Genomic DNA, 19,434 nt, shown 5'->3' with positions numbered 1-19,434 from the left:
GTATTCACACTAAAAGATTAAAGTGAAGCCGTTTTTATTTCAATTCTATTTTCTATACATTTCAAGTTCATTAAATCCATTATTGAACATATGAACGTGGCTTTTTTTTCCATTAATGTACTTTCATTTCATTACTTAATGTAATTTCAAATGTATGCTAAATGTGTATGAAAAAAATACATTTTAAAACGTGTAAAAAAATACATTTTCAAATTTATACTAAAATTGTAATTTAATCCCCCCAAAATATCAAATCTTTTTTTTACACTTTCCCAATGGATTAAATTTAAGGATTTTTTACATTTATGATTTCTAATATTTTAAAATGAAAATTACATTTAATACTTGGAATACAATATTCATACTAAATGTATACTTTGTAAACAAATGTAATGACCAAATTGTTTTTCATTTGGAAATTGAAATGACATTTTCAATTTAAAAAAAGTAATCCTACACATACATCCTACACTTTTACATTTCAAATTGATTTAACAAAATTAAAACTTAGAAAACTTTTTAGAATTGTGCATTTTCAATTTGAATTAGATTTATTAAATAATTACCTTTTTTAGGGGTTTCAAATAGGAAATACATTTTCCTCCTTAAAAATTGAATTAGCAAATCCATTTTTTTTTACAAATGTATAACTAAAAATGTAACATTTAAAAAAAAAAAAATTTTCAGATGAATTTCTTCAAATGTGGCTATTTTTAAATACATACTTCAATGAAAAATCCATCCATATAAAGTCAAAGTAAAAATCTAGTCAGCTGTGGAAGAGGGCAACTGGAAAGTGACATAACCTGTGAGAGGTTTTCCCGTGAAGGCGCATGGAAGCTCATCCATCCAAGATGATCCAGCTCCTCTTGGGTGAGGTTGGAGTGGAACAGGAACAGGATGAAGAAGTTTTGTACGTCCCCTTCCAGCAGAAAGTAGGAATCTTGTCCATGTGGGAAAGGAGGTGTGTTGCGGCGTGGCGGGTCAGAGGTTGGTGTCAGTGAACATGGTGTGCTCCTTCCTGATGGTGCTGAAGCCCTTGATGGTGTCCACAAACTCCTCATCGTCCATGAACTGGAATGGAAGGAAGCGGTTCATGAGCTCTAGGACGTCTTCATTCAAAGAAGAAACGAGTCTTTCCTCATCCACACGTCACTCACCATCCCGCTGTCGTGGCCGCAAACAGCCGCCGGGTCCCACGCTTTGTCTTCAGGCGCCGACTTCCCATCCATCACCTGGCTGATGCTGCGCCTCAGGGAGGTCACGCCCCCTTCGTCCTGAGTGGCCTCGCATTTTGCTTCCAGCACTTCCTGAGGGCACCGCAACCTCGTTGTTAGGCACACATGGAGGTGGGCGTGTCTGCATGTGTTTTACCTCCATCTTCATGGTGAAGGCCTTCAGTGTTACACTGCTGGCCACGCCCACCGTGTCAGGAACAGTGTCAAACTGCAAGAACAAGCAACATGTACGTCATTGCAGCAGCTAGCACAGACAATTATGGGATGGCATCATTACCACATCTAATAAAACATCTTTAGTAGAACACTTCATAGTATTAGTCTTATTTTCTTTACCGTTTGACATATTGATAGTATTATCTCAAATGTTATTTATAAATACTATTTTCTTGTTTTTCTAGAATTTCATGTACTGTATAGTATGACTAGTATCTCAAAATTGCATTTTACGCTTATTTTATTTTTATTGTAACTTTTTTCCAGGGTTTCACATATTTTACGAGTATTTTTATGTCATTTGGTTTTTATTCTTTTTGCCTATTTTTTGTTTAGAATTTCACAACTGGTATCGTATTACAATTCTATTTTTTTTATTTATACATATTTACTTCCCCCCCCAGAATTTTATGTATTTATTTTTATCTTGCTTTTTATTCATAGTTTTATCATTTGTATTTCCTTTTTGTTTTAAAACTTCACACACTTTAATGTATAATATTTTACTACTGCAGTGGTCTTTTTTTTCCCCTTATTTTGTATGTATTTAAATATTTTTTTATTATTGACTTATAATTTTTTATTCTATATTATTATATATATTATTTAATTTATTCACTCACATTTTCTCCATTTGTTATTTAATTTTCTAAAAACATGTGTCTTCCTGACATAAGTGACATTGGGTATTATAAATAATAATAATATAATAATAACGTGATTGTGACCAGCATGGAGTTGCTGGCAGGATAAACAGCCATCATGGGGTTTCGTGTCTTCATGGGCATGGCCGCTAGGGGGGGTCTCTCTCTGGTGAGGTGGTGTTTGTTCAAAGCCTGGTGATGGAAAAGGGAGGTTTGAGAAGCCATGATAGTTGGATAAAAAGCCAACAACTGGTCGCCGACCTTGTGGAGAGCGACCGCCAAGATGATGGCCATCAGCAGCAGTGCGATGGCCGCCATCACAGCCATGAACCACAGCTCGTGAAAAACAGGCTCCTCCCCTTCACCGTCTTCCGCTCGTTCGCCACCCATTGCTCCGCCTCCTTCTGGAGGGGCGGGGCTTGGTGAGTCTACAAGAAAAATCATTTTTAAAATGTCACGTGGAGGCTCTAGTTTTTTTTTTTTTTTCCAAATGTCTGTGGGCAAAACCAAAGCTGTCAAAGACCCTCAAGACAAGATGGCAGACTTTCACTCGCCCCCTCTTTAGCAACCACAATTCTGGACTATTCATATCCTTGAAAGGGGATCGAATGCCATCACACATGAATGACACAGTAGCTGATAAGGTAACAGGAGACACGTGATGCCCCCTGGAGGCCAACATGACTAAAAGCAACCAACATGAAAATGCATTAATAAGCTGCTAAAAACAAGAATAAATCATGATGGACTCACCAGCGTTGAGGTTCGTCTTTGGGTCTTGGGAGGGGGGCACCGGCGGCCCCGTCCTGTCCAAGGTCACGCATGGATCAGAAGGGCCAAGACCAGCCCGACCTTCGACACACACATTTGCAGGATAAACACACAGACACGGTGTTGTGTATATAATGAAATACCATCAAACGTTCCTCAAGTCCTCCATCAGCCTTAGCTTGGAGCTCAGTGTCGCCATGGCAACAGCCAGCCAGGTGTCATCTTACCTGAGGAGGCGTGGCGTTACTAATACAAGGCTCATTTGTCTTTTCGAGCTAGGATTTTAAATACTGACATTTAAGTTGCGTGTTCATGTGTACCTTTAAAAAAATCTACATATGTACTTTTTATTGTACAATTTTTTATTGAATTATTTAAATATATTTCTATATGGTATTTTTACATTACTATTAGAAAAAAAAATTAGCTAAGCTACACATTTTACTTTTCTTTCTCACAAATGTAAGACTTTAAATATTTTTTTCCAATGTTGCCCTAATGCTCTGTCTTATGTATTTGAAAATTTGCTGAAATAAACAAAAAAATTAAATAGCAAATTATTGTTATTCAATTAAAAACAAAAAATATATTTCATTATAAAAAATGTGTCATATTTTCATATTATATATTGTGTTTTTTGTTTTATGAAAATCACAGTAGAAATAGTTAACAATACTAAAAGCTACTATCTACTGTATGCATGCTGTAGAATAGCATGCCTCTAAAATGTGTAATAACCCAAAGTGACCACTACATGTCGCCAAAAGCAGCTCGTGTCAGTCTCAAAGTTAACCGTACTCTGTGCAATAGCAACCTCTATGAGTAGCATGCGCGTTACATCATTAGAGTAGACATAAGTACTAATAACAAAGACAGTTGCAAAATCTGGGCTACACTCAGAAAATCTAAATTCAGCTCTCGGAGTGAGTAAGAAGGCAAAACACAAAAATGAGTGGCGGTACCTTATATTATAATGTGAACAACAAAACAATACACACATTTAGATACGAATGGCCATTTACAAACAGTGACAAACACGCATGAATTATGTTTAGACTTTCCGATAGTGAGATAATGACGACGACGACGACAACTTTGACATACCTGAAGCAACTCTTTCCACGTGTGTCCACCGCTTTTACCTGTGTGCAATCCCTTCCGGATTATGTACGGCACTGATTGGTGGCTCACCATCACGTGAACTGGTGACGTAGCAACGCCGAGACATCTCACGCACGGGTAATTTAATCCAATAATAATAGGAAAAGCGGTAGAAAATGAATGAAAATTAATTAACAACAACAACAATAATAATACAAACTTGGGTTTCTATCTGGGTTACATGTAATAACACAAAGTAACCACTAGATATCGGCATAAAGCATCTCCTGCTGGTCTTATGCTAAATGCTAAGTGTATGGTGTGCAATAGCAGCCTTCCTTATGTAATAACACACCGTGACCGCTAGATGTCGTTACAGAGCAGCTCCTACCAGTCTTCCTCCGTTGAGCTGAAAATGGCTTCATCTGCATCAACAGCGCCACCAGGTGCCAGCACACCGTCGTTACATATATCTGACATTCTTTGCAAAAGAACAAGTTGAATCTGTAGAAGCGGAGTCGTCTCTCGGATGATGAAGTGATGAGTCAGTGGCGTCTGATGACCGGCATTCCCTGCAGCCTCCTTTGTGCGGCAATTCATTATAAAAATGTATCCAACTAGGCTTTGACAGGCCTTTGCCACGCGGTTCTAGTCCTCATTGTGAGGAAAGACAACAGTGAGTGGAGGAGACACTTTATTGCTGCCCAAATCTGCACCTGAGAAACAAACACTTCAGACATGACGTAAATGTAAGTAGCATCAAAATCTTTTTTTGCTAATGCCGGCACCATCAACACGAATCCTTCATTCTCTGATATTTGCACACAAAGCACACTACAGCAGACACACTAGCAAAAAATAATAAATACAAAAATTTGACACCATTTTTCATAACGGCTACGAGGAATAGTAGTGCACACGTGGATGTCTACCAAGACTACCAAAAGACACTTTCCACCTGATATTGGACACTCATTGAGCACTACAATAGAACTGGACATTGGGGGACATTTTAAGTATCATACTTGGACGCGGTTAGCTTGGGTTTTGTTTTTTTTTGTATTTTTACAATCTTTTATTATTCCTCAGCCAAAAGATGGTATTATTTGAGATACTTTACTGCAGAGCAGGAAATATTGTTTATATTGAATTACAATAATAGTAATACCACTAATGTGTTTTTGGGGGGTAGGGGGGGCTGAATTATTTAAAGCAGTTAAGTATATTATATTATTTTTACAATGATGAAATGCATTTTGCTCTTCTAGAATATATTATATAAAATAAATAATGATTATTAATCAAATAAATACATTAGTTGAACTAATTCTTAATTAATACCTAATTAATTATTATTTTGCATGTTTGTAAAATATTAAAAAATATTTATTACATTTACTTACTTGATAAAATTACAATTATTTTATTTAAAAATATATATATTTTATTATTATTATTAATTAGATTTTTTTCAAAATGAAACAATGACAATTAAAATTTAATTTCAATATTTTTGTATTATTGTGGAAGAGCAAAATGCATTTTTATCATTTTATCAATATACAAAATAAACAAAGATATTGGCTAAATAATAATAAAAAAATAATTATATTTGATATTTCTTTGTTTTCAATAAGATACTTTTTTACTGGACGTATGTTCATTTAGATCTTGAAGTCCATTTCAAGGAGATGCTATCAGTGCTGAGAAGTTGTTATATTGAAAAAAAAAAAAAGAATCCAGCCTTCATAAGTAAATAAACATTTAGAAAATAAATATCACGTTTCTCACGTAGTCGTTTCTTTCCCTGAAAACGTCCTCTCTAATTCCGATTGCTGGTTTCTTGAAAAGAGGAGGAGACATTATAGCTTCTCTCCATGAAGAAAGAAATAGAAGAGAATGCATCTGAGGAGGCTTCCAGAAGGACAAGATGGTCCACGAGGGTCTTCAAGTATCAGAAAAGAAGCTCTTCTGTTTGTTTGGCATGTGTCCCTCAACGCCCGTCCTTCTGGTCTTGTCCACTAGAGGGCGAGTGGCCAAGCTTCCTGTTTGCATCAAATATTAAGGGCGGGGGAACGTTCCCTCAGGCTTTAGCCTCCAGCAGCTCCAGGAAGAGTTTATGCATGGGGACCCGGCCATCTTGTTTGACGCCGCAGAAGTGCTGCACGGCGCGAGCGGCCGTCTGGCGCAGGAGAGGAAGGCTCATGATCAGCTTGCCCGCCCGACGAGGGTCCTGCGGGTGCCTGGTGGCCTCGTAGTCCTGCAGGGCTCCGTGGAGGACGTCCTGGAGTCTCTGGACCGCCTCAGAGTCCTCGATGTGCACCGAGTCTGTGAGAGGGGAGGGAGCGCGACTTGGAATGAATGGCAATTTTAGTAGCAAGAAAAGATGGTAGCAATAAAAATAATACATTTACAAGATGTATTATTTTGCTATGAAAAAAAAATTATAAAAAAATTATATATGTATATATAAAATACAAAAAAATATTTATTTTAAATTGTATAAGACTTATTGTTAATTCGACAAATATTTTTACATTACATACATTCTATTTTTTTAAAATAGATTTTTATGCATTTGTATAAAAATATATTTTGTTTACTTGATTATTATTTTTTACTTGTTTCTATTTAAAAACATTTTCCAGCGTGTTTTGTTTTGTGCTACCTGAGTTAGCGAGCGCGATGGCCTTGAGAAGCACAAACTCCTCCTTGTCAAGCCCTACAGCTTTGCACTTCTTGACCAGCTGCAGGATGGCGTTGTTGAGGTCGAGCAGGCCGGCCATCTTGGACCGCTCCTCGTCCATCACGTAGTCCTCGGCATAGACCAGCTTGTCCTCCAGCGGCAGCGAGCGGAAGACCACGCGGAGGATCAGGATCTCCATCCAGCCGCTCTGCAGGAGGCTCATCTGGTCCGCCAGTGACAGTGAGGGGAAGCCTACCGACACACCGAGTAGGGAGCTTAGTACTGGTGCTGGGAGACCACCATAATGTAGCCCGCCGGACATTTTGTGTATTGTAAAAGTAGTGTAGACCAAAGACCAGTATGATGCAGTCTAAAGGTGTAAAGGACACACTGGAGGACACTTGGACAGATGTCATGACACTGTGGGACACGCCCACTTTGATAGATAGAGAATGAGCCAGGAAAGCAACTGGTAAACACACACACACACACTGACTGTCATGTTTACTGTCATGAAAGCAGAGTGGGGGGGGGGGTGTACAGAGAGGATGGTATCATGGTCCATCACACGCTTCTCTGACAGCCAGATCCAAAAGGCCAAAAGCAAACTTGCTCTTTAGCCAACTCGTCTGCCGGTCCGGAGCCCCCACCCCCACCCCCTCCCAACCCCCCCACTTCAGACCCCATCAAGCCACCCCTACTTCAGACCCCATCAGCATCAATGTCCCCTCTAGCAGGGGACACATAGTGAGGGACACACAGTCACCTCCCCCTGGGCTTGGAACTCAGATGGTTCAGACCAGTGTGTGTGTGTGTGTGTGTGTGTGTGTGTGTGTGTGTGTGTCCAGGCCTCGTATGGACCCTCAGTCCCCTATCTGCTATCTAGGTCTTCTTTAGGTCTTATTTCATGTATTTATTTCATCTTTAATCTTATTGTACATATTTTTGTGTATCCTTTGTTTACTTATTTTTTCTTTCATCATATTTTTGATCTTATTAATATTTATAAAATTCTCATTCTTATAGATGTGAATTTTTAAATTGATCACTTACATTATTTTAATTCTTAATTTTTTTTAGAATTTTGTGTTACCTTTCAAAGATTTTTTCTATTCTATTATTTATATTCTATTTTATTAACCTTATTGTATACATATGTGTGTGTATTTGTGTTAAACCTTAAAAACAGAGACAAGTCAATGATGGTTGCGTGCTGTTAAGGACCGCGATCAAACGTTGTTGCTAGACAAATAATAGAGAAAAGCCCTGGGGGGGGTAAAGCTCCTCTCCCAGAACAATGGACACGCTGATGAAGACGCTGTTGCACCGCATCCACGTAGGAATGCAGGAACACACACACACACACACACACACACACACACACTAATGCTTTGTTTGTATTGCAAGCAGTACGGAGATGAGGCGTCAACAGAAAAAAAAAAGAGGCAGGTGTTTCCATGGCGATGTTTTGGGTGTGTACAACCGTCGCTGATAAAGCAGTTGAGGAAACATAAACCCCAAAGTTGCGTGAGACGCCAACAAAAGTGAATTGAAATTCCAGGTGGGCGCCAAGTCATGTGTTCAAATCATCAGGAAGCCAAACGGATCCCACCCGGATCGCCGCGGCGGTCTTCACGTCCTACCTGGGATGTGTTTGGCCCAGCCGATGTTGACCACCAGCTCCCGGTCGGCGAGGTCGCAGAGCGTGGTCAGAGCCTTGATGTCGCTCTCGGGCACAGTGGGATCCGGCATGGCGAAGATGGCCTCTGGCTCGGCCAATAGGAGGAGGGACACCACTTTGTTGTCCCCGCCCGTCCCGACTGGAAGCGAAGGAGACGTCTTTAACCTGACGTTCAACGTCTAGCCGAGCATTCAAAGCCGACGCTTACATGTTTTCTTCTGGGGCAAAACGTGCTGGATGTGGAGATACGGGCTGTTCTCAGCGTCGATTCTCCGCTTGTACTTCTGGCGGCCGCCTCGAACCCGATCCAGACGCACACCTGCATACAACACCACTAGTATTACCACAGTGTATGTATAAGTACATGTAAAAAGCAGTAATGTTATCACGTACAAGTACCTGTAAAAAGCAGTAGTATTATCATGTACAAGTACATGTAAAAAGCAGTAGTATTATCATGGTGTGCGCACAAGTACATGTGAAAAGCAGTAGTATTATCATGTACAAGTACATGTAAAAAGCAGTAGTATTATCATGGTTTACGCACAAGTACATGTAAAAAGCAGTAGTGTTATCATGTACAAGTACATGTAAAAAGCAGTAGTGTTATCATGTACAAGTACATGTGAAAAGCAATAGTATTATCATGGTTTACGCACAAGTACATGTAAAAAGCAGTAGTATTATCATGTACAAATACATGTAAAAAACAGTATTATTGTCATGTTTACGCACAAGTACATGTAAAAAGCAGTAGTATTATCATGTACAAGTACATGTAAAAAGCAGTAGTATTATCATGGTGTACGCACAAGTACATGTGAAAAGCAGTAGTATTATCATGTACAAGTACATGTGAAAAGCAGTAGTATTATCATGTACAAGTACATGTAAAAAGCAGTAGTATTATCATGTACAAGTACATGTAAGTAGCGTTATCATGTATTAGTACATGTAAGTAGCGTTATCATGTACTATTAGTACATGCAAGTAGCGTTATCATGTATTAGTACATGTAAGTAGCGTTATCATGTACTATTAGTACATGCAAGTAGCGTTATCATGTATTAGTACATGTAAAAGCAGTAGCATTATCATGTATTAGTACATCTAAAAGCAGTAGCGTTATCATGTATTAGTACATGCAAAAGCAGTAGCGTTATCATGTATTAGTACATGCAAAAAGCAGTAGCGTTATCATGTATTAGTACATGTAAAAAGCAGTAGCGTTATCATGTATTAGTACATGTAAAAAGCAGTAGCGTTATCATGTATTAGTACATGCAAAAGCAGTAGCGTTATCATGTATTAGTACATGTAAAACGCAGTAGCATTATCATGTATTAGTACATGTAAAACGCAGTAGCGTTATCATGTATTAGTACATGTAAAAAGCAGTAGCGTTATCATGTATTAGTACATGTAAAAGCAGTAGCGTTATCATGTATTAGTACATGTAAAAGCAGTAGCGTTATCATGTATTAGTACATGTAAAAGCAGTAGCGTTATCATGTATTAGTACATGTAAAAGCAGTAGCGTTATCATGTATTAGTACATGTAAAAGCAGTCGTGTTATGTATTAGTACATGTAAAAGCAGTCGTGTTATGTATTAGTACATGTAAAAGCAGTCGTGTTATGTATTAGTACATGTAAAAGCAGTAGCGTTATCATGAATTACTACATGTAAAAGCAGTAGTATTATGTAATAGTACATGTAAAAGCAGTAGTGTTATGTATTAGTACATGTAAAAGCAGTAGTGTCCAATGAATGCAGTGTGTTGAACATAGCAGTGTGTAGTTTAGTTGTGTAACAAAGCGAGTATTTCCTCCTTGTCAAGATGAGGAAGGTATTAAAGAAATGGATTCACTGCCCTGTGACCCCCACCCCCCCACTGATGTCATGAGGGGTGGGGGCGAACACTAAGTGTGGATTAGCCAGGGAACTTGGCAGGTGCCACTCCAGGTGTCACATGACCATGTGTGTGTTTGTGTGCTGTGTTCTGTCGGCAAACAGTGTGTGTGTGTGTGTGTTTGGATAAGAGCAAAGGAAGAAGTGTAACTCTTTAACGTTGGAATGTGCTGACAGGAGCCCGTCCAGGAATAGTTTTCACGGATAACAAAAGCGAAGGGGTTCTGCTAAGCGCACCATAAACACACTCTTCATCTATTTTTTCACACTTTCATCACTCCTTTCCAGGGGCTCTCCGTCCCCGCAGGAGGGGCTTTACAAGTCCCCGAATTGCATCCACAGCGGGATCAGAAGCATCCCTCCGCTGAACCGGGCTGACCCACGTTCCTGTGGAGCCGGAAAAACAGCCCGGGCCCCCCGCCCGCACCCCCCCCTTCATTATGCTACAGCAAGGACCAACATGTGTTCACTCCAAACAATCCCACGCTTCTCAAATTTGGTGAGCAATGTGGACATGGACACGCTTACAACCCCGAAAATAATCATTCATTTTCCTTAGAAAATTATGCAAATTGTCAATAAATGCTATTTATTCTAAACAAAAAGCTTTATATTGTCACAGAAATACAATATTTGTCCCGATTTTTGTCCAAAACGCTATATCTTATCAAAAAACTGTAGTCTTTATTTAACTATATCAACTATAGATTATATATTGTTTAATTTTTGTTTATTAAAAACATGCTATATATTGTCTTTTGTCACACAAATACAAAATTGTGTCAAAATGTCACATTTTGCTGCAAAATGCATGACATTGTCACGCAAATGCAATGTTTTGTCCCCAAAAATGCAATTTTTTGTCCCCAAAAATGCAATTTTTTGTCACATAAACACTTTTTTTTTCATACAACCTATATTTACCAAAACATGCTACATTTTGTCTTGAAATACTATATCCTGTCATAAAAATAGAATTTCTGGCCATAAAAACACCATGTTTTTTCACAAAAATGCCATATTTTGCTATAAAATGTTTACTATTGTCACACAAGTGCTGACCAAAAATGTAATACTTTGTCTATAAATGCTTTATTTTGACACATATATATATAAACTATATATTACACTATACACTATAACTATATATTTTTTATATATGAAAAAATATATATAGTCTTTAAGATGGGTCACCGCTGCTGAAAAACCAAGAGCAACACACAGTGTGCTTGCCCGTGTAAGAGGAGAGCATATTTTGTGTGTTTTTAGCGTGTCCATCTCCTGACTGTGGCCCATTAAAGCGAGCTGCTCCTCCGTCTCGGCCTTTTACTGCGCCCTCTCCAGGGGAGGAGGGCGTTACGAGGCACAATGAAGCACGTTACGAGCTCGCTTATGGCCGCCGTTACGAGGGCCAGTTCCCATTTCACGGAGGTCCAGGAATCCCACAGGGCATCTGGAGGAATTTACAAGAAGGGCCGTGAAAGAAAAGGGGGAGCAGGGACGATGCTGAGATGCTGCCGATGCTCACAGCCTATTAAAAAAGTCTAATTAAGAAAAAGCCACAGTGTGTGTGTGTCTGTGTGTGTGTGTGTGTGTTAACTGACAGTAAACAAACGTTGTGTAGCACAAGAAGATACAAGGGAGACGTTGTCATTTTCTGCATGTCGGCAAACATTTGTGGAACTTAAACAACACGACACATTTACTCTTACAACTACTGCATCTTCCATTTACGCTGATGGATTCCTGACAAGATTCTTTAGCAAATTTAGTTGGAAAAATACTATCTGGAATATTATTCAATTTTGATTTTGCCACAAAAAAGGTTTTTTTTGTCAGAGTCAGAATAAACACAATATTATTTGAAAAAAACGCTATCCTTTCTTCACAAGAACGCTATATGTTGTCCTAAAAATAGAAATATGTTATAGTATTGTCATGGAAACAAGTAGGTGTGGTCATAAAATGTAGTAAGTTATTATGGAATGCTATATGATGGCTGAAAAATGCTACAAGCGGTCATAAAATGCTATAATTTGACATTAAAATGCTAGATTGTGTCAGAAAATAAGCTATATTTAGCAAAAAAATAACACGGTATCAGTAACAAACAGTAACACAGTGTGTTCCTTGGTTACAGATGCTATATTATGCCATGAAACAATATAGTACTTATATAGCTACATATATAGTTTATACCAAACATGCTGCATGTTGGCTTTAAATGACACATTTTGCATAAGAACATAATATTTTGTCCCCCCAAAAAATTATATTTTGTCAAAACAACTGCAATGTTAGGAAAATGTACCTTTAAATGCTACATTTTGTCACAAAATCAGATAAATTGCCACCAAAAGACAATATTTTCTCATAAAATAACAATATTTTGTTGCAAAATGCAATAAGTTGTCATAAAAAACTATTTTTTTGTCAAAAAATGATATTTTCAAATTATATGTTGTGTTTGAAGGCATATTTTTGCAGAAAAATGCTACATGTGGTCATACAATTATATATTTTACAGATATTTTTTATATTTAGTCATGCATTAATTTGTCATAAAAATGTGTGTTATTATTATTACACATTTATAGGGCATATTATCATTCACATGATCATAAATCAATTATGTTAGAAAATGTAATCTATATGTCGATTTTTTTTCTACTCATTTCTGCTATTTAGTGTGAAATTGTCCTGCCCCTTTAAGACTATTTCTATAGCATGGACTGTATAGATCGGCCAGCACACACAGGTTATATCTGCTCCTTTTTTTCTATTATCATCTGCTGGCCTCACGCAGCGCGTATGAGTGCTCCCTACAGTAGGACGTCGCTCATGTTTTCCTTTTTGAGTCACTTCTAAATCGGGACAACAATATGTCAGTGCACACACACGCACTGACGCGCACACACAGTTGCACCAAAGGACCACCTGACCGCTGGCACACATGCACGCACACACACAATGGAATGTGCACATGTATCCTTGGACCGCCAAGCATAGGAAAAAAAATTGAATGCTATATTCCGACTTTGGGAAAAAGGTCCCCATGAGTGTTGTTCCCATACAATCACACACACACACGCATTGTTTAACTGTCAAACATCTTACGTTTCACACTAACCCTCTTCAATGTGTCATCCAATAACGAAGCTATGGTTTCACAAGGATCTACAAAGAACAATCATTCCTCCATCTTGGAGGTCTGATGCAGCACTCCCACCTGAAAACAGCCCTTTCCAAAAGGCTTCAAATAAAACTTTTTTTTTTTCCAACCCACCTTCCCTCAGCATGCCCACAGCCAGACACTTGACGAAGCGACACGCCTGGCACGACTTCCTCCTCCGCTTGGTGATCTCACATTCATTGGACGCCGGGCAGCTGTACTCAATGTTACCTGAAGGACAAAGAGCAATTATTCCGACTTACAGTAGAGTTTGTTTGTTTTTTTAACAGTTGTGGCTGTAGGCAACCTCCTGACTATTTTTTCCACAAATGACAACATTGTGTAAATGTGTTTCAGAAGTTCAGTTTTAAAGGTGAAACTGGTATATCAGATCAATTCACTACATATACTTTAATGCGATAAATATTAACACATGTACGTAGATAGTGATATACGCATATTTTAAATGTGTTAAATTGACATGCAAATTTAGTATCTCAGAAAATGTGTATTAAAAATATCATATTGCTAAAACCTTTATCAACATCTAATTTGAGAGCCAAATAATCGATTTGTATTATGAACATCCTCATTATCGCAGTACACCAAAACATAACCACTGTCTAGTTACACAGCATTAAAACGTATATACTTCCTGTTCAGTGCAAAATAAGCTCCAAAATAAAATGCATGGCAATATGAACCTGGATTCTACACTTTATTGTTATTTTCTGATAGTCAGCCACCCGAAGAAAGAGTTGTACATCTTCTGCATGATAGCAACTCTTCTTCTTCTCTCTTGGACTGGCTCTTAACTAGCAGGCAAACATCACTGCCCCCTGCAGCCCAACCGTGGAATCACAGGTCAAAGCATACAGCGTACTATTGTCGCTACAATACCATATGAAAACAGAATCATTTCAATATAAATATGCACAAATGGAGGAATATGATCAGAAATCAGAGGGTTCCATTGTATCACACAAAGTGCTTTATTAACATACATCAAAATTCCTCTCTGGAGAAATTTCCCCTCAAACTGTAAATAAATAATCTAACCTTGCTTATTATTAACAAAGAGTCAGTAAAATATTGTTTATGTGTTATTCCTCTTCCCAGATGGCGTTCTCTGCCTGACAGGGTGTGAAAAAACGAGCACTCTTAAAGAGACATTTGGCCGGAGCCGCTGATGCTCTTGAGCTGCCACGTTGGATCAGAACCAGGAAGTAACGGATAAGCTTTGAAAAAGCTCTGACAGACGTTCACCCTCTAGCTCTTTTCCCGAGGAGCCAACTTCTTCAACATGTGGCTTTCAAGGAGCGTGTGAACGCCTCCTCCAGATCCATATGAAGGCTAAACTTGCAACATGTTGACAGTACACACTTTAAACCAACATCAGCTGTTTGCAAACAGGAGCTCATGTACGCGCTGTCGGGCAGCAGACAGGAAGCTGTAAGCCGACTGTCGATTAGCGCTTGTTTACACCAAAACAAACCGCACCGCTCGTAAAATGGCTTTACATCATCACGCCAGCGAGCATTGTGGGGCCCACCCGCCGTTAACACCACGGCTAAGTTTAAACACCGCCCCACACCCGAGCGTGTTCATGTGTGTGGGCGTGTCACGTGTGGAGTCTCTCACCCTGGATGGTTCTTTTGAAGAAGGCCTTGCAGGCTTCGCACGAGGCCACGCCGTAGTGGTAGCCCGACGCCACGTCGCCGCACACCAGACACAAACGCTTGGCCACGGAGCCCAGGAGGAATTCGCATTTCACTTGGGCCTCCTCCACAAACCTTCTAAATGTGGACGTGAATGTCAAAAGTACAAGTCACAATATTAGGTACATTCACGTGAGATAAGACACTCAATATGTTACAGTACCAACCTGTTGGGGCCTCCGCTGTCAGCAGACCCTGGCGTACGCCCGTAAAGACCCGGTGAGTCCAGTTCATTGCCGTGACCGTGGCCCTTAATCAAGGGACCGTAGCTGGAGTTAGTGTCCGAGGAAGAGCTCCCGGGACTGGGCTGAGCCGGGCTGGCGTCTCCCTGGGAGCTGGGGCTGGAGGGCTCCCGCTTTATGGAGGAGGTACAGCTGGGGTCCAAGCCCCTCACAGACATCCTGCCCAGATCTCTGCAAAAAATGGGAGTTATTTGGATTGGACCAACTGTACCTGTTGAGTCAAAAGTATGGAGACACTTTCTCATGTTATTGAATATGAAATTGTCTCCATACTTTTGATCGGTACTATATTTTATCCATGCATCCATCCATGAATTCATCCTAACCCAGCCGTTTGTGATTTCCCACATTATGCAAACTTGCTACCCATGACACTGCTTTGTTTTTGAAAGGAACAATCAAATGTAGTCAAATAGCCCGACCACCAATCGGCTTTACTCTGGCGTCTGGCGTCATGTGTGTGTGGAAGTAAAAATAAAAACCCACCACCACCATTCACGTGATTGGGAACATGTCAAACGCACACACGCACACACACTTACCGACACACTGAAAAAGCATGTGTCTTCATAAACACCCTGACACGGTTTGGCATGCAACTCTGTGTCGCCAAGCCAAATTAAAAAAAACTCTGACATGAACACACACGCACGCACGCACGTGTGTTTCCTGCCATGTAAATCACAACTCTGTGGTCTCAAGAGTCATTTATTTGGCAAAGTGTGTGGTTGCTTTTAACCGCTGCCTGAGTAAATCACGGCCACGCGCTACTGACGCCTCTAGAAGCCCACAAAGATGGACGCACACACACACACACACCGTAACATCTACAAATCTAGAGACAGGTGTGGTATTAACTGTCTTCATAAGGAGGCAATGTCAGGACAATTGGAAGGGAAAGCATATACATGATGGTTGTTTAGAACTTAGCTTTTATGGGGCCAAACTAAAATGCCCTAAGATATTTTACTGATCATTAAGCAGGAATGCAATTTCTAGACCAAAAAAAAACTGATGTAATATATATCTTTACGTCACTATGAAGACCATCTACTCTGGTTTAAAAAGGTCAACAAGGTGTGTCCATGTTGATAAATATTCTTCCATGTGAGGGGCATCGGTTCTTCAGTCAGTGATCAGCCAGTATGTCTACAAAAACATCTTGGAGCTTTTGCATCTTTCCGTGCATGAAAAGTGGGACGGTTGCTGGGGCAACATCCCTACTCATCCAACCTGACTGTTTTTTTTCCGTCTTTCCCAAGCTCAAGATGGTCTTTTAAGTGGACCTGTTTTCAAGACACGGATAACATCAACATGGCCTTGAAGTTGTGAAGGATCCAGGAAGAAGATTTGGGTGGGTTGGTTTGGAGCATGACGCAAAAAGTATTCAACCGATTTAAGGTTGGTGATTCATGATAAATACTAATCTCTTTGTGGTAGACGATTCGATACGCAAATGCTTTACATACACGGGTTTAGATGCGTTTCCAAAACAATACGTTTTAAAAACACAATTCCATAATTTACAAACGACACGATTTGATATGATTCAATTTGAGTCAACTGTTGGTGTAGACATCTCACATAATAAAATAGAGAAGACAATTCTAGAAGAGTGGTTCTTACAGTAGTTTCAAATGTGTGTACAAGAGTGTACAAGCCAACCACTGGACTGTGGGAAATACAGTACATTCAATACTCTCCTATCTATTCATCTGAGGATTTATGGCTGGTTCTTATCTATGCAGGAGGCCGCTGCTGATGCAACCGCATCTCTCAAACCAGATATCCATTCGCAATTGAAAGACATAACATGGAGTTTAAGTGGTTGAGGTTTCGAACACTAAAATGTCCCCTATTAAGCAGCAAAGTTACTGGCAATGTTTTGCGATCCATCACAAGCAGCTATATTGCCTTGTCATGTGTACGACAGGTGCTAAGTGAGACGTACTTTAAGATAGCCATCATTATAATGAGGGTTTTGTTTTTTTTGCCCTCCTAATGAGATAGCATTAAGAGTGATCATGTGACAGTCACTCCTTAACATATGACTCTTCTGGCCCGTTCACGTAAAAGGCCGTCAAAATGTAAACTGGCATAAATCAACACTTCTCAGCGTCTCCTTCCTCTTTTGTTTTCCACGTATCCAAAACAAGGAAGCGAGGGTGGAGCTGAGGGCCCAGCAGCAAAGGCGGGAGCGTCCCGCTGAATCGTTAACCTGCACGTGAGAGGAGGCAACACTCACTTTCTAACGAGCACAGTCACAAAGGACACAATGAGCCCCACCGGATGAGGAGAGGAAGGAAAGGATATAAAAGAAAGAAGGAGGCGAAGTGAAAGGCTCCCAAATTCAGCACCTGAGGACGAGCTACTCCTAATGAGGCAGCAGGAGATGATCAAGGGGGATCAGTGGTACCTCCAGCCTGGCCTAAGAGCCTTTAGTCAGGCTGATGAGCTTGGAGCTGCAGGGAACATGGATAGCATGCCATACTGGGAGGGTGCTATAAGGGGAGAGGGGGGGGGGGGGGGGTTATCTGGGGTCGTCACTGCCCTTTCTCCCGCTCTTGATGCCGTATTCCTGATGTCACCGACAATCAGCTAACCTGTACATCACATGCTGCTCTTTGCCCTTCTTGGTCCAAATAGTTACACAAAAGCTTATAATTAGAATACATATTTACATATAGCATAACAATTTGGTCGAAAAAATTTTTTGGCATTGGTGCGGAAAAAACATCTAAGCTTAGTGATAATAACCAATAAATACCATGAGTAGGTGAATAATATGATATGGAATTTTTTTTAGCATTAACACCACATGATGGAATTATGTAGTGAATCAAATCAAACATAAAAAACTATATTTTGGTCATGTGAACTATGAACATCATTTATTTTTTATTTTATTTTTAACACTAAATTCCAATATTAAAAGTAATTATGGTAATGGTTTAATTTTATTTGAACATGCATCAAGACACAATGGAATACATCACATAAATAAATTCGCTAAGTAAGAAGCTAAGCTTATTAGCTTATTATGATTGATACATTTCACATCTCATTATAAAAATCATACATATTTGTATATTATTTAAATTGTTATATTATTAAAACTATAATAAATACCAACATGAGTAGTATATTTATTATATTTGTATATATATATTGTTAAAATATATGCTTTTAAAATTGTGTTCATTATTATTAACACTTTTCCTTAACACCCCAAAATTACAGTCCATGTTCTATTTCTATAGAAGGAATTTTAAAAAAACAAACAAAAAAAACAGCTAATCAAACGTAGCTAATATTGGCTTTCTTTTCCCACCCACTGCAGGACTGGTTTCCCCACCTTAAACTGGTTTTAGCCATTTACCATCACCATCAAAAAACAAGCAGGCTGCTCGACTGTGAAAGTAACACAAACAAAATCTAACTTAAAGACGGCCAGACATAATCCACCCAAAATTGTCATTTTTTTTGTTCAGTTTGGACCAAACTGCAATGTACCAACGTCACCACTAGGTAGAGACCATTTGTGCTCCTTGCAATGCATCCATAGAACGTTCAGCGGGATACATAGTTGTCGTCTACCATCACGGGTGTCATTGTACTCACTCAGTGTCCGGGTGGCAGGTGAAGCACTCAGGGAGGTAGAGGTCAACTAAATCCATGGGGCTTTTATGCCTCCATGCTCCGGCTTGTGTGCGGAAAAGGTCTTCTTTGCTCTCTACTGGACTTTACTCTCGCTTCTTCTCATCATCTATCTGACTGACTTTCTTCTTCTCCACTGTCCACAGTGCTGTGACTCTCCAGCTGGGTGCCTGAGCAAAGACGGCCCTAGTCAAGGTCCGGCCACACAATTTGAACGGCCTCCCCCCCCCTCCTCCTCCTCCTCGACGCTGAGCCAGCGACCGATTGGCTTTCGGCTGAGCCAATGGGAGATAGCAGGTGGATCAAGGCAAAAGGAGGAGGAAGATGACGTTCATCATGTGATATAGAAGATCATATTCCTAATTGTACTTCTGCCTCAGAGAAAATAGTACAGTTA

General features: G+C 39.6%; 2 protein-coding genes across 2 annotated transcripts; both read right to left on the bottom strand.

The window, feature by feature from the left end:
* Positions 1-33: 33 nt before the first annotated feature.
* On the bottom strand, positions 34-4,075 carry si:ch211-57i17.5 (usherin). The gene is made up of 7 exons (XM_058057587.1): positions 3,974-4,075; positions 2,852-2,950; positions 2,360-2,526; positions 2,183-2,290; positions 1,375-1,446; positions 1,161-1,310; positions 34-1,074 (listed from the first exon to the last, which is right to left on the bottom strand). The coding sequence occupies exons 3-7, from the start codon at positions 2,486-2,488 to the stop codon at positions 985-987; spliced, it is 549 nt and encodes a 182-aa protein (XP_057913570.1). The 5' UTR covers positions 2,489-2,526; positions 2,852-2,950; positions 3,974-4,075; the 3' UTR covers positions 34-984.
* A 576-nt stretch (positions 4,076-4,651) lies between these two features.
* LOC131107383 (estrogen-related receptor gamma-like) lies at positions 4,652-19,246 on the bottom strand. The gene is made up of 8 exons (XM_058057362.1): positions 19,002-19,246; positions 15,306-15,551; positions 15,062-15,216; positions 13,535-13,651; positions 8,546-8,656; positions 8,300-8,476; positions 6,639-6,908; positions 4,652-6,298 (listed from the first exon to the last, which is right to left on the bottom strand). The coding sequence occupies exons 1-8, from the start codon at positions 19,055-19,057 to the stop codon at positions 6,054-6,056; spliced, it is 1,377 nt and encodes a 458-aa protein (XP_057913345.1). The 5' UTR covers positions 19,058-19,246; the 3' UTR covers positions 4,652-6,053.
* Between the last annotated feature and the right edge of the window lie 188 nt (positions 19,247-19,434).

Source organism: Doryrhamphus excisus, chromosome 19 (assembly GCF_030265055.1).
Source record: "Doryrhamphus excisus isolate RoL2022-K1 chromosome 19, RoL_Dexc_1.0, whole genome shotgun sequence".
In the NCBI taxonomy this organism is placed as follows: Eukaryota; Metazoa; Chordata; class Actinopteri; order Syngnathiformes; family Syngnathidae; genus Doryrhamphus; species Doryrhamphus excisus.
Note: the sequence above shows the minus strand (reverse complement) of the source record. Positions and strands in the feature narration are given on the sequence as shown.

Coding starts and splice junctions, on each gene's coding strand:
- LOC131107383 (XM_058057362.1), bottom strand. CDS start 19,057: ATGGATTTAGTTGACCTCTACCTCCCTGAGTGCTTCACCTGCCACCCG. Junction 8,657..13,534: donor TGTGGGCATGCTGAGGGAAG/GTGGGTTGGAAA, acceptor TGTTGTATGCAG/GTGTGCGTCTGGATCGGGTT. Junction 6,909..8,299: donor CTGGGCCAAACACATCCCAG/GTAGGACGTGAA, acceptor GTGTGTCGGTAG/GCTTCCCCTCACTGTCACTG.
- si:ch211-57i17.5 (XM_058057587.1), bottom strand. CDS start 2,488: ATGGGTGGCGAACGAGCGGAAGACGGTGAAGGGGAGGAGCCTGTTTTT. Junction 1,447..2,182: donor CTGCCAGCAACTCCATGCTG/GTCACAATCACG, acceptor TTGTTCTTGCAG/TTTGACACTGTTCCTGACAC. Junction 1,075..1,160: donor GCGGCCACGACAGCGGGATG/GTGAGTGACGTG, acceptor CTTCCATTCCAG/TTCATGGACGATGAGGAGTT.